The sequence below is a fragment of the Podarcis muralis genome, chromosome 2 (assembly GCF_964188315.1).
Source record: "Podarcis muralis chromosome 2, rPodMur119.hap1.1, whole genome shotgun sequence".
In the NCBI taxonomy this organism is placed as follows: domain Eukaryota; kingdom Metazoa; phylum Chordata; class Lepidosauria; order Squamata; family Lacertidae; genus Podarcis; species Podarcis muralis.
This window is the reverse complement of record NC_135656.1, coordinates 33,939,923-33,954,269: the sequence shown is the minus strand read 5'-3', so window position 1 is coordinate 33,954,269 and position 14,347 is coordinate 33,939,923. Positions and strand designations below refer to the sequence as shown.

Sequence of the window (14,347 nt, the reverse complement as noted above, 5' to 3'; positions counted from 1 at the left end):
CCTCCCACCACTAGGTCTGCGTGCTGTTTGCTCCATTTGGTCTATGACATTTGGATGATCATCTTCATCAATTGATAGACTCCTACCTTCAGGAGCACTGTCTCCCTCCCCCACATTAGTCAGTTTAAAGCCCTCCTGATGAGGTTTCTGAGATTTTTGGCAAAAACATTCCTCCCAACTGTTGTGAGGTGCAGCCCATCGCTTGCCAGAAGTCCATCTTCAAGAAACTGCAGTCCGTGATCTAAGAATCCAAACCGTTCCTGTTTACACCATTTGCGAAGCCAGCTGTTCACTTCCACTATTTTTCCCTCTCTCCCTGGGCCACGTCGTTCAACTGGGAGGACAGATGAGATGACAATTTGTGCATTTAATTGCTTCAATTTCCTGCCCAGAGCCTCGTAGTCTCTTTTGATCTTCTGGAGGCTATTGCTTGCAGTGTCATTGGTTCCCACATGAACCAAGAGGAAGGGGTATTTGTCAGTGGGTTTTATGATTCCTTGCAGTCAATCAGTTACATCTTGGATCTTAGCCCCGGGGAGACAGCACACCTCCCGAGACATCTTGTCAGGCCCACAGATCACTGCTTCTGTTCCCCTCAGTAGGGAATCCCCTATCACCACTACACGCCTCCTCTTAGGTTGGGTCGGGCTTCTTCCGTGAGCTGTCTGTTTCAAGGTCGCCTGCACATTCCCTGAGGACTGACTTTGCTGCTCGTCTTCATATACCTGATCGACTGTAATGAGGGAGAGATCCTCAAATGGAGTCTGTTCTTTGTCTTCCATGCTAGGGGAGAGGACTTCAAAGCGATTGTGTATTTCTAAACAATCAGAGCGAACCCTGGGCCTCCTACTTCTTTGAGTCACGTTTCTCCATATATCTGGCACCTGTGTTGGTGAACTATAATAAGGCATTATACATTTTTTTAAAACTTCCCTAATATAGGGCTGCCTTCAGATGGCTCAGGGGTCAGATAACTCCATACCCTCCAACAATTCTCCGATGAAAATATGGACATCCTAAAGAAAAGCGGGACATTATGGAATTAAATAAAAAACCGGAATGACTTCTATAATAGTGCTACATCCCTGGAAAATAGGGACACTTGGAGGGTCTGTATTATTATTATTATTATTATTAGTAGTAGTAGTAGTAGTAGTATACTGCCCTATACCCGCAGGTCTCAGGGCAGTTCACAACATAAAATCACAATCTAAAAACACAAAATACATAATTTCACCTGCTCAGTTTGTGTGTGCCAGGCTGCAGCTAAAAGGCACAGAAGCAGTGGCATTAAAAAGAAAAAGGTAACCCTTTCCCCATAATCTATTCTGGCAAATTTCATGATTCCCCTCCCTGTTCCAAACAGCTCATTTATTTCTTTATTACATTCACACCACACTTTTATCTCCAAGGTGTTCAAGGTGGAATACGTGGTTCTCCCTATACCTATTCAATCCTGACAACAACCCTGGGAGGTAGGTTAAACTGAGAGGCAGTGACCAGCCCAAGGTGACCCAGTGAGCTTTATGGCTGAGTGGGGATTTGAACCCTAGTCTTCCAGGTCATAATCCACTATGCAACACTGGCTCTCTTATAGGTTTAGGCTACTCTAGGGTTGCCATATTTCCAAAAGTAAAAACCAGGACATCCTGAAGGTTGTTGAGCTTTTTTTTTAAGGAAACACCCAAAACTGTTTACAAAGACACCAACCCCCAACCCACCCAACCCACGAATTTTTCTATTGACTTGCCTAAGACCCAGGACAAACCACCACCTTTTGCAAATCTTCCCCGGATGTCAATTCTGCCTTTTAAGTCCCATTAATGTCCAGGGGAAACCGGATGTATGGCAGCACTAGGCTACTCAACTATTTGTTTTAAAATAATAAATAAAAACAACTTTTATGAGAAAGAGGTCAAAGCACAGCAAAAATATTAGTGGTCCTGGCCAGAGATCAGGAAACTAATATGAATTTTATAGTGCTTTCTTCTCTCTGTGTGTATATGTTTGTGTTTAGGTACTAGCTTATTTTAAATATGCCTACACACACACACACACACACACACACACACACACACACACACACAGAGAGAGAGAGAGAGAGAGAGAGAGAAAGAGAAAGAAATCTACTTGTATCCTTTAATATTGGCCATATCTGTGGGCCAATACAAATAATTTCCCAACATTTATAACTGGCATTTATAAAGTCTCATGATTTGCGAGGAGTTGATTTTTTTAATTCATTTTTTAGTTCTTCAGAACTGGCACGGCAGCCCTTTAAATAAATCCCCTGAGCTATTGTGGCAAAGGCTTATGCTAAGAAGATAAATGAAAAAGCTGTTTACACCAACACAGGTTTTCTATTATGAAGGAAGACACAAATCAGGTTGGAGTAATGAGGGTTCTGCTGAATACCGAAAAATATTACAATAGTAATCCACGTTCATAATAAACTCTTCCAACTGTGACCCCCTCTCCTCACATTCACAAAACTGTACATTCATCTGTGCTACACACAGAATGAGAGCTGTATTTAGAATATACGTTTAAAACTGCAGATCCAGGAATGTTTGAAGAGTGTTCTGCTTTAATATGAGGGGTGGCCCTTTAAGACTGAGATGTGATGGACCTGGGTCTCTCTCTTGCAGTCTGCCTCTTCTCTCGCTTTTCCTATTTGCCTCCAGCAGAGCTCCGCGCTCCTTTTTTCAAAGATACCCGCTGCCCTGCCCTTCCCATGTCCTTCGGCAATGGTGAGCGCAGCAGCACTGTTCCTGCCTGAACAAGCTGTTCTTAATGACAGAGAGAGCCAAGGGCAAGGGACACGGCCCCATTGGGATGGAGACACAAGCAGAATGGGAGTGGCGGAAGCTGCCAGAGCAGAGGCTGATAAAATGGGCAGAGCCTAGGGATGGGACCGGGGCCAACTTCTCCAGGCTAGAGCGAAGCAACATGAGCTTACAGCCCAGTGAGCATTTCTGACTGCACACTGTGGCACTTCTGCCAAGAAGGCCACCTGCATTTCTCTGCTGTCTCTCTCTATCCCTCTCTCTCTCTCTCTCTCTCTCTCTCTCTCTCTCTCTGCCCTTCCTGCTGGGACAGTCTTGCTTGTTATTTGATCCTGCGGAAGCACCAGGACATTGGCTCTCACTCTGCAGTGTCCTGTGCTCTGCAGGGAAGAATGGAGCCACGGCAGGGCGAGATGCTGATGAAGGACAACCAGGAATGGTGCCCAGAGAGAAGGAAAGAGGAGCAGCCCAAGGCAGCAGATGTGAATGGCGGAGGACCTCTGCAGGTAGCGTCTCCTTTAAGCCCTGGGGTGGCGCCGGAAAAGGGGAACGGTTGCCAGGATGAAGGTGAGAGGAGGCTAGGACAAGGGGTTGCCCCAAGCCAAGAGGGCGCAGGTACCAAGCGACAGCTGCCAAATGGCTCCAGAAGAGAAGGCCCTTCGGAAGAGGAGATTTCAGAAGAACAAAGCCTAAAGGCCCCCCAAGGCGATTCAGGCCTAGGCAAAGGAAACAAGATGGGCGTATTAAAAAGATCAGCCAAGGAGGAACTGGAGCCAACCGGAGGGAAGAGGTCTGGGGAATCCATGATGCGGGAGCTCTCTGAGATGGTGCAGGACGTGGTGAAGAGCAGCAGCTGGTGGGAGAGGCATGGCATCGATGGCACAATCATCGCTTTGAGCCTTCTCTCCCTGCCAGTAGGTAAGGAGAATGCCTCAGGGGCTCGTTGAACTTGCGGAGTGGGGTGGGAGGAAGGCCGGGGAGTCCTGTGATTCTTGACGGGTGCTATTACACCTTAAAGTAAGCCCTGTGATGTGGTCAAAGAAGGGAAAGCATAGGTTGCCAACTGCTGAGCTACCAAGGCATGGGCATTGTCCAGTCTTACCCTGCACAGAGACTTCTCTGGGGCATCTGCCTGGCTGCTGAGAGATGGGTTGGTTAGAATGCCCTGGGACTTGTCTCTGACCCTCACAGCATGGAGTACGTTAACGTCCTTGCGCTGCACTCCTAAGCATGGGGTTGGGGGTGGGGCTACTATTTGATTTTGCCACTTATGGCCACATAGTCCCTGGACTGTGCAACAGAAAAGGATGGTGGAGCTTTCCCACACTGAAAAGTGAGTCAGTGGAACACTGTACTGATGTTATCATAAATCATCTTGAGATATTCCCCAGTGAAACTTATTTGTGGAGGAGCTCTCCAACCTAGCTCAGTGGGCATGTTGCAAATGGCATCAAGCAAGTCACAGCGAACATGACTGCAGTGGTTTTGGAAATCTGCATTGATATTGGCAGGTGCTTTTATAGAGCTAATTGGTGAATTTCAGATCAGTCACTATTTTGCTGTGCAGCCTGACCCCCTGGTGGTTAGTCATCCTGCATAATAAAATCAGTGCTATCTAACAGTAAAGTCAGTAATGGAGTGCCCAGGTGGTATGGGGTTATTTACAGGGGAGAGAGACACTCTCTCTGGGAGTTTAATTTTTGGGATGTATTTGACCAAATTATTCCTAAGGCAGCTGAAGAGTCTGGAGGATGTTCTCCCTCATATCTGTCCCAGCTGGCATGAAAATTTATTTATTATCCCTCCTTCAACATGAGGTCCCATGGTGGGTTACAACAAAAACAGATAAATATGCCTTAAACCATTCCAGAATGGAACAGAACAATGTATCTGTGGTTCTTTCGCATCGACTTAACTGAGTGCATTTGAAGGTCCAACAAGAACAGTGTTTCCCAAACTTGGGTCCCCAGCTGCTTTTTGGACTATAGTTCCCACCATCCCTGACCACTGGTCCTGCTAGTTAGGGATGATGGGAGTTGTAGTCCAACAACAGCTGGAGACCTAAGTCTGGGAAACCCTGAACTAGACCATCTTGATAGACATGGAAGTTGTTGCTGCTGGTTTTCATTTTTGTTTTTTGGTCTCTTCCCATTTCCTGTAATGTTGAGTTAGAACATGTGGCACAGCATCATTGGTGCCATCCCTTATCCTGACCCTGCCAGTGACGTGGGGCAGGGCAAAATATGGCACAATGACATCACCCACATGACACTGAGTTGCAAAAGCTCTGCCTCTCATTTTAATGCCTATTTGGGCCTTCAAAAAAGAAAACAGGAAAAAAACAACAGAAAAACACCACATGGCTATGGTAAAAAAAGACCCACCCCAAAACAAACCACTTTTGGGCAGCCCTCAATTCAAAGTGTCCAGGCTTCATTAAACTCCAAAAAGCAGACCAGTTTGGATCATATTCACACCATACATTTAAAGGAAATGGCTTACTCTAAAGAATTCTGAGAAGGGTCAGTTACTTCTCACAGAGCTGTCCTTCCCAGCACTCTTAACAAACTGCAGTTCTTGGGATTTGTTAAGAGACGTCATGTGCTTTAAATGTACAGTACAGGTGTGATCCTGATCTTCACAAGTGTCCTGAGAGTAGTCCTCCCTGAGCCGAGCCCAAATAATTCTAAGGTCCTTGTTGCTATCATGATAGAGCTGGTTAGGACCCATGGACCTTCTAGGTCCCTTGATTACCTCTAGCAAAAGGTTCTAAATGTCTCCTCTCTCTCCCTAGGGTTCCTGCTTCTGCGTTCTGACAATCTGTTCCCTTTCCTGTTGGGCATTGCCATCTTGGGTGTGGTACATCCAACCCTCACTGTGAAGGGGAGCCACCTGGCCACCCACAACGCTCTGGCGGAGTCCAAGTCCTGGGGGAAAATATGGGCCGTATTCTTCCTTGAGGTGCGTTTTCGCTTCCAGCAGCTCCTGTTCTGTGAGAGAACGCAAAGAGGTTTGACTCGTATCAACTCATTCCCCCCTTTTATTTTAGAGGCGGAGAGTGGAAAGCTGTGTGTGTGTGTGTGTGTGTGTGTGTGTGTGTGTGTGTCAGTGTGAGGCTATTTCTTCAGCTGCAGTTGCCCCCTCCTTTTACGTTAAAAGCACGTTTTACATTTACATAAACTTTACATTTAAAGCACCCCTAAAGAAAAAGGATCCTAGGAACTGCAGTTTATGCTGGGAATTGCAGCTTCATGAGGGGTAAACTACATATTGCAACAGTTATCTAAAGTAATTGATGCCTAGGACTTGCCAATCAGAAGGTCGGTGGTTTGAATCCCCGCGACAGGGTGAGCTCCCGTTGCTCGGTCCCTGCTCCTGCCAACCTAGCAGTTCGAAAGCACATCAAAGTGCAAGTAGATAAATAGGTACCACTCCGGCGGGAAGGTAAACGGTGTTTCCGTGCACTGCTCTGGTTTTGCCAGAAGCGGCTTAGTCATGCTGGCCACATGACCCGGAAGCTGTACGCCGGCTCCCTCGGCCAATAAAGCGAGATGAGCGCCGCAACCCCAAAGTCGGTCACGACTGGACCTAATGGTCAGGGGTCCCTTTACCTTCACCTTATTTCACCATGAAATAAATGATTAGGGGTTTACAAACAGCACCAGCATTTTCCTCCATGTAATACAGATAATAAACGTAACGGGGTCCAGTGTTGCTCTATCTCCTCTAAGGACAATCTGCACGACCACTTGCTTTAATACTGGACAGATCCAGTAAAAGCTTGTCTTTTGTTGCATTTCTGCCAACACGAAGCATTACCATTGCCCTGAATGTGGACCATTTGAACTGGCACATAAAACCACCAATGAACAAACTTGAGAGTTCTCTTGGAGATTAGTGGAGAATGTGGTCAGTGGGTTCACGTGCCACATTTTACTCCATGGATCTGACCCCATATTTGTTTCTCACGCTGTCTTAGCCTCAGGAAGCGGGAAATAATATTTGTTTAGGGTCAGACAAAAATTGAGAAATCCGAAAAAGCTCCCATTTTCTTGAAAGGTTGCTCTGAAAAAGGGGTACATTGAATATAGAAATCTTTCCCTTGAAAGAAGTTCTTTCCATCATTATGTCCATCGTTTTCCTATTTTGTGTTGGAAATGGAGAGTGGCAGGGCGCCGGCAGCACAGTCAGCATACAAAGCATCAGTCTTTTATAACCTTTAGGCCACATCAACACTGCACACCTCGCAAAGGGATTGCTAAATGGTTTCTCACAAATCCTGGGAGAAAGGAGTGGCTCTCAAAGGTGAGTCTGTGAAACTTCAGCTCCACTCATGGTGTGGCTGAGCCTGGCAAAGCTTTAGAGAAAAAGTTGCCCTAATTGAAAGATGTCAAAATGAGATTACAAGTGAGGAAATTCCGAACTGCCTGATTCAGATTGAGTATAAAACAAATTCACAGCCAACCTTGCCCTTTTATTTTGCAAAATGAATTTATTCAAATTTCAGAGTCTTATATGAAATGGAAATTGGGATAACCTGGACTAAAAAAAAAAAGAGTCTAGGGGAGGGTCTGGGGTATGATCTTTAATGCATATTTGCACACATGTGTGTAACTCTGCAGGTGAAGAAAGTCACTTAGGCTGCAATTTTAAGCCTCTGAGATGACATGCATAGGATTGTGTTTTTCAGGAGCAATCCGGAACAGGAAAGTAATGAGAAGTGAAAGAATGAAATTTCCTTCCCCAGCAGCCGCTTCTGTGCTCTCAAATGACATTCCCCCTCTCCAAGTAGTCCTTTCTCTTCAAAACAGGCTTACAAACTACGTTTCCATGTATTTCTGTGTAATGTGTAGTTTGACCTTCGGGTGGTACAAACAGATGAATTGTTGTGTTATGGACCCAGTTGTGAAACTACACATTCTAACATAGCCCCATTTGAGTCAGGGAGGCTACACTGAATTAAGTTATTTGAGCATTCACCACCAAACAGCAGTGTTCTAAAACTTACCGTATTGGCCCAAATATAAGCCGCACCCAAATATAAACCACACCTATAAAACTGGAGGGGGGGGGACCCTGAATATAAGCCGCGGTGGGTGGGCTGCGCACCATTTTCCCACACTCCCGGGCTGCTCTCGGGGCAGTGGGGGGGGTGAGCCATGCTGCTTTGTTGGCAACCTTCCCCCCCTTATCTCTGGTGGGTCAGGGGAGGCTTGTGAACGGCTGCTCCAAAGCCGCCTTCGAGTGGACGGATCAAAGTGTGGGCGCCAGCAAAGTGGTGCAGCTCGCCCTCCCCAGAGGGGAGCCTGGGGCAAAGGCGCACAGCCCACCTGCCGCTCCAAAGCCTCCCTTGAGCTGCCAGAGATAAGGGGTCCAGGGGGGAAGGCTGCCAGCAAAGCGGTATGACTCCCCACCTTCGTTCCGACAGCTCGGGGAAGGCTTTGGAGTGGCAGCCGGCCACACTTCCAGGGGGTGGGAGCTGTTCTGTTTTGCTGGCGGTGTAAGATTCCAAATATAAGCCGCACTTTAACTTTTCACGATCAGAATTTGGGGGGAAAGTGTGGCTTATATTCGGGCCAATACGGTACCGCCTAGTAGGTCTTGTTGACCAATAGTGAGTTTACAAGGCTTGCAACCTTATGTAAAATTCTGTAATACTGTCACTTCTGAGAGCCCTGGATACATATGTGCTACATACATGAGCAGGCAGCGTTCCTTTATTTACCATTTCTTTCTGTCCCAGGTTTGCTCTGCTTTCACGGCAGAACAGGGGTCCTACAACCATGTGAAAATCCACCACGCTTACACAAATGTCATCGGCCTGGGAGACTCTAGCACATGGAAGCTTCCCTTCCTGAACCGCTATGTTTACATGTTCATTGCACCCATCGCAGTGCCCATCCTCACCCCTTTGGTAGCCATTGGTACGTTGATCTCCTCTGGATCCTGTTACTTTTCAAATATAACATTTATCCTAGACAATTTTAAGTATCTTCATGTAGAAGGTGATTTAAATCGAGATATTTTTGGTCATTGTATCTCACAGTATGTGTAGCATTTATTCTTTGCCTCAGAGTAAGAAGATGGGGAAGGACCAAAGATATGCTACTCTAGCGGTTCCAAACCTTTTTGGTATGACAACCCACCAATCGAAATTTACTTGGTGTGGTGTGACTCATCTTTTTACTGTCGCATGAGTTTTGGACCTTAGGTCTTTGGCAGCCATAGGTTTCATGCATTTTAACTGCAAGTTTGTGCTTATTTTATAACCAGTACATGAGGCATCGAAGCAAAAATGCACTTAATGCTTCTATCAATGTGGAATCATTTGTTGAAATATTTATAGTACTTACAAAGCAATTCGCTGTTTTTGTTTATGGGAATCTAAGAACACCACTACTGGATTGCAGGATATCGCAATATTGTTTTAAAAGCGTACAGTTTTACAAGCAGTACTAAAAATACTCATAGGTCAATATCATGAGAGAAATTATTCGATACGAAGTCTGTTTTGGCAAGTGCCAAAGTGGAATGGCTAAGCTTGAATTTTGCCTACCTGGGGTTTGTAAATGTGGGGACTGATTGCATAGACTTGGATCATTAATGATACATATCGTAAAAATATTATTTCTTATTTAGACTAAGCAAATTTCAGAGCATCTTTGGCTTCACTGATCTTGGTAGCAGATCCGGTGATGGTTTGCCACAAGGTGCTCATACAGGGAGCAATTTTGAGTGACTATTACAGCTTGCCTGTGATGCACAGGCCCACACCTTGTGGTGAACCATCACCTTGTGGTGAACTGTCAACTGGATCTGCTGCACAAAAGTGGTTCCCAAGCGTTAAAATGTAAGACTCGAGCATTTCAGGTCCAGGTATCAATGCAGCAGCCCAGAGTGGCTGGGGAAACCCTGCCAGATGGGCGGGGTATAAATTTTTATTTATTTATTTATTTATTTATTTTTAGCGTTACGTCAAGAAAACAAAAAGTTGTAGGAGGTATTCATCATACCAGTTAAAGATTAAAAGCAATAATTATGATTGGTTTACTTTAGAAAGTCCATGACTCACAGGTTCAGATGTAGTATGCTAGTCTAATCCACTTCTATTAGACAAGAACATCTGTTTAACCAGTCCCACCTACTTAATTTGAATCAAGTGTGCTCACAGGCTGAGAAAGAGGCCTGTAGAACATAGTTCCAGCTATTTGAAGCAAGCAAACAGGCCATTCCACACATTAGAGGGGAGAAACCTGCCTCCGCAGGGTTGCTAAGCCAGTCTCACCTGACCTCAAATACTCCTGACCTCAAATATTATGATCAGGCAGGCGGACCTTGAGTGCAGAATAAAACCATTCACCACATCCTACCAAAACTAGTTTTACTGGGGAGTACCTCGATGCCACTCAACAAAATCCACACCTTTTCCTAGTTTTCAGTCAGATATTTAACAATAATCTTGTGTGAAGTGAGGTATGTTTTATTTCTCTTTCAATTATAGCAAGTATTTCTAAATTTGCACCTACATAAGTGAGCAGAAGCTAATTCTGCACAGAACTGCATCTTCCATTGGCTACTTTTTTGGTGATGCGTTTTTCTGTGGCGAGTGGAGCCTAAGCAAGCCACTGATCTTACCTGAACTATTTCCCGACTCTAAATTCTCTCTCTCTCCCCCCCCACAACACACACAGATGCTGTACCTATATTTTCCCCTGCCACAGAGCTCCCAAGAAGGGGGCCATTAGGGAAATGTGATGAGAAAAAAGAGCTGAACACCCCCTCTCCCAACACCACTGCTTGGCTCTATAGAAATGCTTCAAAAATAGAATGGCTGTTGCTGTAATATTATCAAGGAGAAGGATGAGGAATGGAGCCTTGCTGCAAATTGCCCCACATGAGGCAGAGCTTCAGGTTGCTTCTCAGAAATGTGCCTTCCCACCTATGGTGTAACAGCTTAGGGAAAGAGCCCTGAGAGCTGCTACATTCACAGATTCTTGATTCCACAGGCTTGCTCAAAGAAGTTGAATTGAAGACTGCCATCCGGACGCTCTGTTGCATGTTTGTTGGCCTGTACTCCCATTACTGGCTGCTGATCAACATCTCAGGTTTCCAGTTCATGTGGTCCGCTCTCAGTTGCATGCTGGTCACACGAGCTCTCCTTTCTCACCCTTACATCCATGTTAATATCTTCCAGGTAAATACTACCAACTCTGTAACAAGGGCTCTTTTGCTGTTTAATTGATGGTCTCGCGGCAATAGGCCGTGTGATTCAAATCATCCAACATATTTGGCAAATGCTTTCTTCTTTCCCACTGTTGACATGTTTAGGCTGCAATCCTACACACACACACACACACACACACACACACACACACACGAACTCCCACTGAACTCAGCAAAACCAGCTTCTGAATGGGGATGCACAGGACTGAGCTGTAAGTAGATTAAAAGATGGGATATTGCAAAACCTGCAAAGGAAATGGAACAATGAAACATTGGTTGCATATTTAACTACACAAACACAAACACACATATAGAGATGCCTCTCTAAAAGTATGCATTTTGGCTGCAATCCTGTGCACTCAATTAAGAATAAGTCCCACTCAAATATAGTAAGTGTAATGTAGTTTATAAACAAACTCACTTCCAAGTATATATGATGCAATATTGCAAGTAAACATGGAATTAGGCTGCATAAATAAACTCACTTCCAAGTACACATGATGCAATATTGCAAGTAAACATGGAATTAGGCTGCATCAGATATTTGACAGCATCCATACTTGATGTGATCTTTTGTATATAGATGGATGAATCTGCCCATTTAGGTTTCTTGCAGTTTCTCTTTTCCCCCATCTTAAGTTCAGTTCCCTACATTCCTGCATTACTATTTACTTTGTTGAAAAGAAGTCCTCACAAAAAATAAAATGTTAGCATGCATTTCTCTTAATATACAGATTGTTGAATGAAATCTTGCTTGATGTACGTGTTTTTGCAAGATTTCCCCTCTATATGTTAATAATAATTTTTTGCTATTAATCTCACTAATATATGCATTTTTATGCCACATTTCCCCTGAAAAGTGAATTATTTATATTTTTTTGTGATGCTATAAACTATACAGTATTGCAGAATTTAGAGAAGTGCGAATTTGGAAGTCTTGCTTTTATTTCAGTTCACACGTTGTTTCAGAACATACAAATTCTAGGTTTATGTGAACTAAATCAAATTGATTCCCCATCACTGCCTTTATGCAGGTTGCGAATTACTTAATGCAGAATTCTGGGTCTGTTCCATTTCTGAGTGAGTTACTGTTTCTCCACCATAGAGTGGGGCTCACTGCGATGTATCTGGAAACATGATTTATTGCTATTATTCAGATGCTTCCTTCTGTAGCTAAGCTTCCTCTCGAGCTCTTAGGAAGGATCAGCAGCAGCTAGCTCTTTCTGGTTTTGTCTCGTAGCATATTGGCCTGCCAATGTTCGCAGCTGACAAAAAGCCCAAACGGATTCACATGATGAGCTGCGGCGTTCTGAACCTGCCTCGGAATCCCCTGCTGGACTGGTCCTTTGGGCACTCGATCATCAGCTGCCACGTGGAGCACCATCTCTTCCCAGCACTTTCTGATAACATGTGCCTGAAGGTGCGAAGTTGGGTGGCAGATGGACGTGCTGGGTCTTTAGAAGGCAGGAGTGTCTATTGAATGTGGAATGAGTAAGGAGAAGGGGACATGTCTGGTGGTTTTAAGAAGGAAGTGAATTCATGGGAGGTCAAGGTCACAACATCTCTGGGGATAGAAGAAATTGCATTTATTCTATCCATTATAGGTTTCCTTACCCACTCCTCACCATAAGGAGGTTACAACAATGCAGCCATCTAATTTTAAAATCAGATAAAAATAATTTTTATAAGCAACTAACTAATACAGTTTAAATAAGAAACCCATGCAGTTTAAATCGGAAGGCAGAGACAGGTATATTTTTACATTCTCGGCTATCAAAGACCAGGGTAATTAATAAAGGTAAAGGGACCCCTGACCATTAGGTCCAGTCATGAGGGAGCCGGCGTACAGCTTCCGGGTCATGTGGCCAGCATGACTAAGGTGCTTCTGGCAAACCAGAGCAGCGCACGGAAACGCCGTTTACCTTCCCGCCAGAGCGGTACCTATTTATCTACCTGCATTTGACGTGCTTTCGAACTGCTAGGTTGGCAGGAGTAGGGACGGAGCAATGGGAGCTCACCCCGTTGCGGGGATTCAAACCGCTGACCTTCTTATCGGCAAGTGCTAGGCTCTGTGGTTTAACCCACAGCGCCACCCGCGTCCCTCAATTTATTGAATAAGATGTCCCTATTTTCATCAGAGAAATGTTGAAGGGCATGCTGTTTAACCACACCCCTCTTTTGCTTCTGCAGCTGGCAAATGAGGGCCCAAGAGGGATTTAGTCTAGGGGCTATCCTAACTGCTGGAAATATTAGTAATCACTAGTAATGCTAATTAATGCTGCCTTTCCCTTTTAGATCAAGCCAATTGTTTCCCGGTACTTTAAAGACAAGAAGTTGACATACAATGAGGATTCTTATTGGTCCCGCCTGAAGTTGTTCCTGGCCAAATATGAAGAACTGATGGTCCACGCGCCACCTATTTCTGAACTTGTTGGGATTCAGTGACAACTCTTCTAGGACACACAGCTATTATAAACCTAAGGCAAGACTGCTCTTTCCCAGGATCAAGAAATTTAGAATTCAGATTAGGAACTGGATCAAGCTATCAAGGGGAACACCAGCATGTCTTTAATATCTTCCATATGGACAAGTAGATGACCTTTTGGATAAGAAACTGCATCTGCTCAGTGATGAGTCAAAGGGGAGATCAGTTGCTCCTATACAAGAGATATTTTTAATACCTTGACTCCCCTCCCCGCTCTCTTTTAATTTTGCACACCGACAACTTTGATGCATCCTTCCCATGAATTATAGAGTAGGGATGGTGAACCTGCAGACCCTCCAGTCAAGACATTGCTATATTAGAGTTTCCATCATCCCTGACCATGTTTGCTGGGGCTGATGAGAGTTATGTTTCAGCAACAAATGGAGAGCCACAGGTTTGCCACTCCTGCTGTAAGGGCTGATTCATGCGTTATTTCCCCCGCTGCCCCTCAAACAGATGTAACATTCATGTCAGGAAACACTTGCACACAACAAGATGGTTGAGTGGTATTCCCCCGCACAACTTTGGTGTATGGCTCAGATCAGACTGATGCTGATTTATGAATCCACAATGGAGGAAATGTCATACTGCTTTCCATACATTACAACAGACATGAAGTGTGTGAAGGTTCTGTCTGCAAGGGGGAAAGTAATACATGAAAGATCAAGTTGACTCCTGTCCCAGTGCAGACAGGATAACTCAGGGACTTTGTTAAACTTAGCTAAATCACTCTGTCAAGCCTCCAATCTAGGACAATTGAAAAGGTGATACTTCTCCATGGAATGATTGATGGGCCTTGAAGGCAAATTTCCAGAACTGCCAAAATGGAAGTTACTGAAATTCCGGAATTCTA

At 44.7% G+C, this 14,347-nt stretch overlaps 1 protein-coding gene across 6 annotated transcripts in view; it reads left to right on the top strand.

Moving 5' to 3' along the window:
* The window catches only part of FADS6 (fatty acid desaturase 6), an 81,372-nt gene extending 67,025 nt beyond the window's left edge, over positions 1-14,347 (top strand). For 5 of the 6 annotated variants that reach the window (XM_077924179.1, XM_077924178.1, XM_028716822.2 and 2 more), the window contains 7 exons: positions 943-1,109; positions 3,173-3,704; positions 5,581-5,747; positions 8,530-8,710; positions 10,793-10,980; positions 12,250-12,429; positions 13,305-14,347. In XM_077924179.1, the coding sequence (XP_077780305.1) occupies positions 3,179-3,704; positions 5,581-5,747; positions 8,530-8,710; positions 10,793-10,980; positions 12,250-12,429; positions 13,305-13,454 (1,392 nt within the window). In that variant the 5' untranslated portion in view covers positions 943-1,109; positions 3,173-3,178 and the 3' untranslated portion in view covers positions 13,455-14,347. The remainder of the gene's footprint in view (positions 1-942; positions 1,110-3,172; positions 3,705-5,580; positions 5,748-8,529; positions 8,711-10,792; positions 10,981-12,249; positions 12,430-13,304) is intronic. The other variant, XM_028716812.2, reaches the window with a different exon arrangement.